This window comes from Prunus persica, chromosome G1 (genome assembly GCF_000346465.2).
Source record: "Prunus persica cultivar Lovell chromosome G1, Prunus_persica_NCBIv2, whole genome shotgun sequence".
Lineage (NCBI taxonomy): Eukaryota > Viridiplantae > Streptophyta > Magnoliopsida > Rosales > Rosaceae > Prunus > Prunus persica.
In genome coordinates this window covers 24918249-24925957 of record NC_034009.1, presented here as the reverse complement: position 1 = coordinate 24925957, position 7709 = coordinate 24918249, and the positions used below count along the sequence as shown (strand labels likewise).

Here is a 7709-nt window from a genome sequence, read left to right as displayed (position 1 = left end):
TGACATGTAAATAAGGACCTGGGGTTCCTTAATGATGTAACAGTACCGTATTGGTTCATAATGCCGTACACATGGATGATAACTGTACTGGAAAATGTATTGTACACATGAATAGATACGTATTCATGACTTGATGAATAGTACCGGATATATGAATAGTGACGTATACATAAATATTAATCATTTTGGGTAAACCATCACTATTCAAAAAAGAGAACCTGCAGTTCCTTAAACTCATGGATGAGCAATTAAATGAGATGCCAGAAGTTCCTCAAAACATGGACAATTATGTAAGGGCTTGAAGTCCAGAAATATGTACAGAAAATTGTAAAAATGTCCATACCATGAGAATATGTGATTTTGACCCGAAGTTCAAAATCTAAGGGGATTGAATGTCCATACCATGAGAACATGTGATTTTGGCTTGAGGTTCAAAATCTAACAGTGTTGAGAACCTGAAGTTTCAACAATTAAATGGACAACCCTTGAGGTATTATTGCAAATTGTGGTACGCCACATATTTCTTTGGCATAAGAGAATGATGAATTGAGGCTCCCCTCACATTTTGTTATATCTGGGCCAGAAGCTCATGAACCCAAATATATAAGATATTAGCGTGGCTTTTACTCAATTCATATTTCATGTCTATTTGAAAAGGGTGAATAAATTCTGAGTTTTGCGTTTAGCCCAGGCCAAAAGTTCCATACGTTGAAATATGAAATTTGGGAGAGTCGATGTGGTTATTTGAACCTATAAGGCACAAGGTTCCAAACCGTCATTTTGAAAAGACGTAAAAACCACAAGTGCAAGTTTAAGAATGTGCGCAATTATTATAACAGGAACATACAACAGATAGATTTTTCCACCTGCAATGAAGGTGCAGGCCCTGTAAAATCTATAAAAATACATTATGTTCTGGAAGCCTCTGAAGGAAGAGGACGACGCCTCTTAAGCTTAGCCATGAGCCTCTCGTGGTCTCCCAAAATTCTTTCATTGGAGACCTGCAGCATGTCTAGCCTTCTCAGTGTATCAACAGAGTACGAACTCACCAGTTTCAACAAGGCATTATTCTCTCCTTTAAGTTTCTCAACCTCCTGTTGAGACTCATGAAGCATTCTTTGGAGAGACGAATTTTCAGTTGTTAAAATCTGAACCTCGTTTGCTCTAGCACACAAACGATCAGCCATGTTAGAAACAGAAGCAGCACTCTGAATGCTAAAAGCCATCGAGTCATCAATAGCCTCTTCCTCTGATCTCCCTGTCAACAACATTTCATCCATTGGAATAATGAAATTCCTAGCTACTATGACAGTAGTAGCATCATTCATCATCACAGAATCATTAACTGTGAGATGACGATTTTTGGATACAAAGGATGGACGCCAAACTTGGGCGTCACTGGTTGTTGTGGGAGTATCATTTAAATTGAAATAATTTGGGCAGGAAGAAGAGGAAGCCATTTTTAAGAAGGTTTCGAAGAAAGTCTTAAGAAAACTAAAGTTTCAGAAAATGAAGAAAGTTAAGTTGAAACGCAGTTGCTCCAATCAAGTTTTGCAAAGGCAATATCTATAGGAGGAAATATGGCTACAGTTTCCAGGATCCCAATATTATCTCAGATCCCCATATTCTCTTTTTCTTTCCCAGATTCCAAAACTTCACGTGGCCTCTATTAATGTTTGTCGGCACTTTCGGCGTTTTCAAAGTATTATTTTCGTCAAAAGCCGATCTTGCTTTACGGATTTCACGGAGCTACTTTTTCAAAAGTATCCCGAGAATCTCGCAATTTTCCTATGGTTAATTTGAAATTCACCGGTTCTACCTATTCATTGTATTTGTGTATAAATGTGTTACTAACGAAATTTTCTTTGCAGAAGACATCCAGTTTACTCCAAACCTAGTGATGCGATATCTACTTATTTTTCTTATCAGTGAGCACTCAATATGCCCGAGAAGCAAGACTATCTCTGATCATCCATTCAGGAAGCAAGACTATCCCTGATCACGTTTCCGCTACATCAGGAAACTGTGAAGGCGATCTTATGCTCTAATCTCCGGAAGTCCTTCTAGACTAGGAGATATGAAAGCTTATTGTCTGCTCCCACCAGCTTCCTTCCCTGATTGCTTACCTTCTCTTGCAATCAATATCACAATTTTATTTTTTTTGCATTTTTTCTCTTTTTGTAACTCTCTGAGGGTTATTTATTTTTTGACAGAGAAAAGAGTTGTGATTTTGCTCTTGCAGGATAAAACTAGATCATCAAGCGCTACGTTATATTTACTGGGCCGATACGAGCTTGAATGATACTTGAGAAAAATTTCTCCCACCTAAGGATGTAAGCAATACTTGTATTATTTTTATGCTTATATACTTATTTGATATTTTATCTTGAAAGGTAACCAAATGGGGAGATAAGTCTGTTCCAAAAGAATGGCTTGTATGTATCCATGAATTATTAATGCAAATTTTACAGATTGCAAGTTGGATACATTGATAATACACTGCACAGATTAAAGTCCCATAAGAATAGAATATGGGTATAGCAGTGATCAATATGATGCACGCCTGTTGCGTAGCAAATGATGTGGATTGAAGTCCCGAAAGGACAATCCTTTGACATGTCAATATTGATATTATGCATGCCTAATGCGTAGTAAATTATATGGGTTAAAGTCCCATAATATGGGTTAAGGTCCCAGCAATTAATTGACATGAATGTATTAATCTGTGGCATGCCTTCAGTATGACAGATATATGGGTTCTAAATGTTCCAACTCCCTAAATGGAGATTATCAACGCCCTACTGCTAAATAACGCTCCAATGGAGGTTATAATCCACATTCTCACATAATAAAAGCCCCATGAAGTGGCTTGGGTACCCAAAGGCAAATAAATGCTTATAATTGATGCATGCGCATGCACATGAGAATGGTGGGATCATGAATTGATGAATGACAATTTTTTTTTATTTTGGAGTAGCTACTCAAATCATCAATGGGCTGTGTTGATTGGAACCACGTTCAATTATTAAATGTCAACAATATTATTGGCCAAAATGGAATGAGGTAATTCCATTATAGATGAGAATGAACGTGAAAGAACAAACCCACAGTACGAATCCCAAAAGATGTTAATACTGAAATTTATACTTGGGTGTTCGGAATAAAAGGGAATATACCTGCTTTGTATGACACACTGTTTTTGGCAGAAATAAGGAATGTTGGGTTTTTCTCCATATTTACAGATTCAATTGTGCCCCCCCTTATTACACAATTACGGAGACCAACATATTATCTTTAAGGGTTATTAAATGCACGGAGCATATCGCCAGAAGCGATTTCCTAAAGATGTATAAATAGCTGGGTTAAAGCTATATAATGTGTCATAAAGTTTAATCCCTTTTAAACAAAATCCGTTGAGAGGATTGACATTGCATAAAGCAAGTCCCTAAAGGACATGTGCTTGAAGCACAAAATTTGTACTCAATATTAATATGCATAAATTACCTCAGTGAGTACATTGATTATAATGTGATTGCAACACATTAAAGCTTCTGCAGAATTCACGAAATATTTGTCTCGACTTAAGGATTGAGCATTATGCCAACGAGATTCTTGCTTATACTAAGAAAGTATTGAAGCATTTTTATGAGGATTATCTGTTGGACACTTTAATGATTTTCCGGAAGTATATTGGACCGGACATCATATTTTCCAGATAGGGCTCAACTCCATCACCATCATTTTGGGATGATGTGAGGTATATTTGATGTTATCTCCGCATAACACCATGTACGGGCATATTCTTTCAAGTGAACTTACAAATAGCCCAAGTTTTGTTAGAAACGCGGACTTTGAAAATTTCTATGATTTACATAGAGATAGCTCACTGGAAATATATTTACTTACTCAACTACGAGAATTATTAATGGCTATATCCTCCACTCACTCCGAAAGATTCTCACTCCAAAAGATAGTCATGAAGACATCAGGGGGAGATATTAATCAGGGGGAGCATCCAGAAGTATGCTATACAGATTGCTGTACTCTTTTTTCTTCTTTCCATCAGTTTTCTACCTCACTGGGTTTTTCTCCAAGCAAGGTTTTAATGAGGCAACCAATCTAGGGACATGTGGTCTCCAAGGGGGAGTGTTGTAAAGAAGAATAAGTAAAGAAGAATAGGTGAAGCCCACATAGCCAACTAACACCCACTAAACCTAACCACACACCCACCAAACCAAACCACTACCCAATTGATTGAAGAATATTAATGATGTTGTTGATTGAAGAATATTAATGATGTTGTTGATTGGAGAATATTAATGATGTTGTTGATTGAAGAATATTAATGATGTTGTCCACCAATTATATTGTGAGGTGAACAACCAATGTCTTAGGCCTATAAATAGATACCTCCATCAAGAGAAGTTTACACATATAGAAGAGGAAGAGAAGGAAGAATGAGGGTGAGTGAGTTGAGAGGAAAGAGAGCAAGAGAGAAATTCTCCAAGAGAGAAAATTGAGTGAGCCATACATATTGTAAACACAAAGTTGTAGCCCTATTATTTTACATAGTGGAAAAGTTACTGCTGCTGCTCTCCGGGGATGTAGGCATAGCCGAACTTCGTTAAATACTGTGTCTCATCTACTTTACGTGCAGCTCAATATTCGCACATATACCAGTTCATTTTATAACATGAATTTTTTTCTATAAATACCAGCCAATTTTTTTTTAAATTTATCTGAAATTTAAAACTGAAAATTTTATCCGATTATGAGATATGAATAGTATAGACACGTAGGAACCCGAAAATCTTATCAGAAAATATTATCCAAATTAATTATTGAGGTAAAAAAATTTGTGAAAAAAATAAAAAAATGAATAATAATTGCCATTTGCCATGACAACAGGTGGAAACGGAAATGACTTTTTGCAAGGACAACCACTATTCAAGTGAATAGTGGCTGCCCTAACCCCCCCTTGCCATGATAAAAGACAAATTGGTAGAGTTGCTCTTAGTGATAATTGAATCATTCTGTTGAAGGAAATTTAAATACAACAAAGAAAAACAGGCACGGGTTCCATTTATTTGATGTCGTATTCGTCTAATCTGACCAAACGCTAGATGTCGTTTTCCTTTTCACCGGACAACACATGATCTCGTCTCAGCGTTGCTACGTGGCAGCAAATAGGGGCCGCTGACCCGACTTTCATACCGTATAAATGGTGCAAATTTAAAGAAGTTACCGTTGCGTGGGTCCGCCTGATGGAGCCCAAATTTTTTAAAAACTAGCCGTTGCAATTGCACTACTTTCGTTGATTTTCTCAATCCCCAAATCTATTTCTTCAGCCTCCTCATCCGACGAAACGTAAAAACCCCTTTTCTATCTGAAAGTTCAAATTTTTCTTTCTTTCTTGTCTATTGGTATTGGATAGAATCGTTACTGGGTTTGGACGTGCATAGTGATGGCTTCAAGAACTGCGACCAAAGACATTATCACTCTGCGTGGTTCCGCGGCTATCGTCAGCGAGTTCTTCGGTAATTTTATTGTCTGTTTTATTTGATTGTCATTTGTCTTCGTTGGGTTTTGTTCGGTTTCTAAGAAATCTTTCGCTGATCTCTGTATTTCGTATTTCTTTGCAATTCCTCTTTCAGGATATTCAGCGAACAGGTAATGATCACACGGGATCTTGATCTTTGTTCTTGTTCTTTATGTTATCTTTCGGGGTTTTTCCCCTTTTGGCGATTTACTTCTTGGATCTTGAAACTAATTGTGGTTGGATCATGGGTTTTTTCTTTTAGCATTCTGTACAATCGAGGAGTGTATCCTGAAGAAAGCTTTGTAAAGGTGAAGAAATATGGGCTGCCCATGTTGCTTACTCAAGATGAAGGCCTCAAATCCTTCATCGCCAACCTAACTGCTCAGCTTTCTGGTAACTAATACCTATTTAGGGTTTTATCGTTTCGGGTCTGTTTGTGTCTAATTCTTAATTTAACAACTCAACTTTGAAAGTATGAAACGATTTATTTTTCTGCACCAAATACAATTACATGGGTTGATTGAAATATGTTGTTCTTGGGTGACTGATATTTTATATTCTTCAATCTTGTAAAGAATGGCTGGAATCTGGCAAGTTACAGAGAGTTGTTCTGGTCATACTGAGCAAGGCGACTAATGAGGTTCTAGAGAGGTGGAACTTCAGCATTGAGACTGACAATGAGGTCGTTGAGAAGGGGTAATTCAATTCAACTCTGGATTTTTTTTTAACTGTGTCCCTCATGTTGCATACAGTTATCAATTTTTCTATTCTTTTCTAATCTCTTCTCACTGTTTTGTTTGGTTTGATTGAAGGGAGTCGAGGGAAAAGAGTGACAAGGAAATCATGAGGGAGATTCAAGCAATCATGAGGCAGATTGCTTCAAGCATTACTTACTTGCCGTGCCTTGAAGAAGCCTGTAAGAGCACACTCATTCATCCAATTGAAAAAAATGGATTTCTTTGACATTGGTGTTTGTCAGGTTCATGAGTTCTGTTCTATTGTTTGCTTTAGGTGTGTTTGATGTTTTGGCATACACGGATAAAGATCTTGCAGTCCCATTCACTTGGGTCGAGAGTGACCCCAAACTGATTGCAAATCCACAAATTGTGAAATTGCATTCCTTTGACACCAAGGCAAGTTCCAGAAATTGAATCCCATTTATTTAATCCATTTAGAAATCTCTTACCATAAAAAAAGGGAAATGGCTGCTGACAATATTTTTGTTTGCTGATCATGCAGATTCACAAGGTTGACACACTAGTGTCCTACAAGAATGACGAATGGGATGAGCAGTAGCGGAAGGAGAGGGGAGGCGATATCCATGTTTGCTTGACTTTTGGAACTGTGAATCTTTTATTCACATTTGGTTAGAAAAACTAGTTGGAAAGAGAATGATGACTTGATCTTATCAGTAAGATCTTTTCCGTCTTGGTGTTTGCTACCATTGGATGTTGTATAATTTGTATGTGGTGGGAGGAACTTGTGTTTGAGTTGTATTCATTTCATATAAGACAACTATCTGGCAGTTTTCATATATAAAGGATCTTGTAGTTTCCGTATTCTTCAAAATGCATTCGCATGATTCATGCCGAAAAAAATAAGTTTAATCTGTCCAAAAATGAAGCATAGCAGAAACATGAGAATCACGTATATACCCAAACATAAAGTTTGAATAAAATGCAACTCTGCAATGCCATGGAACTGTACACTTTATGGTATAGCTGTTTAAGCTCGTGCCTCATACAAAACGATATAGGGAAGATCTCCTCAAGAATTCCCCCACCAATTTGGAGAATGCAGAAGAACTATCCTCAAGTAACCGAGCTGGAGAATCATACTCTAAAACCTTGCCTGTATGCATCAAAGAGTTGATAAAATCAGTTCAAATCATGTCACCCAATCAATATCAATCATCCGTAAATGTTATTTCTGAATATTCTTTGCCACTAGATCCATGTTCCAATATTAATATGCTTCAACTATAGTATCTGCTAAAGTGGAATGTTCTATCCATTTTGGAACAAATCTAGAGAGTAGGTTATACTAACAGTACCTTCATCAAGAACCAGAACCAGGTCATCGTCGATAACTGTAGGAGTCCGGTGAGCCACAGTGATCACTGTGCATCCACTCGTTTCTTTCCTTATCATCCCCTGAATAAGAAAATCTG

At 37.2% G+C, this 7709-nt stretch overlaps 1 protein-coding gene across 1 annotated transcript; it reads left to right on the top strand.

Moving 5' to 3' along the window:
* LOC18793168 (mitotic spindle checkpoint protein MAD2) lies at nucleotides 5319–7108 on the top strand. Its single transcript, XM_007226488.2, has 7 exons — nucleotides 5319–5537; nucleotides 5655–5670; nucleotides 5802–5932; nucleotides 6115–6235; nucleotides 6352–6455; nucleotides 6551–6672; nucleotides 6779–7108. The coding sequence occupies exons 1-7, from the start codon at nucleotides 5465–5467 to the stop codon at nucleotides 6833–6835; spliced, it is 624 nt and encodes a 207-aa protein (XP_007226550.1). The 5' UTR covers nucleotides 5319–5464; the 3' UTR covers nucleotides 6836–7108.

Bases quoted from the DNA above. Each gene is read 5' to 3' on its own strand.
- LOC18793168 (XM_007226488.2), top strand. From the start codon at position 5,465: ATGGCTTCAAGAACTGCGACCAAAGACATTATCACTCTGCGTGGTTCC. The intron at 6,236-6,351 runs GTAATTCAATTC...GTTTGATTGAAG, and splicing joins AATGAGGTCGTTGAGAAGGG to GGAGTCGAGGGAAAAGAGTG. The intron at 6,673-6,778 runs GCAAGTTCCAGA...CTGATCATGCAG, and splicing joins TGCATTCCTTTGACACCAAG to ATTCACAAGGTTGACACACT.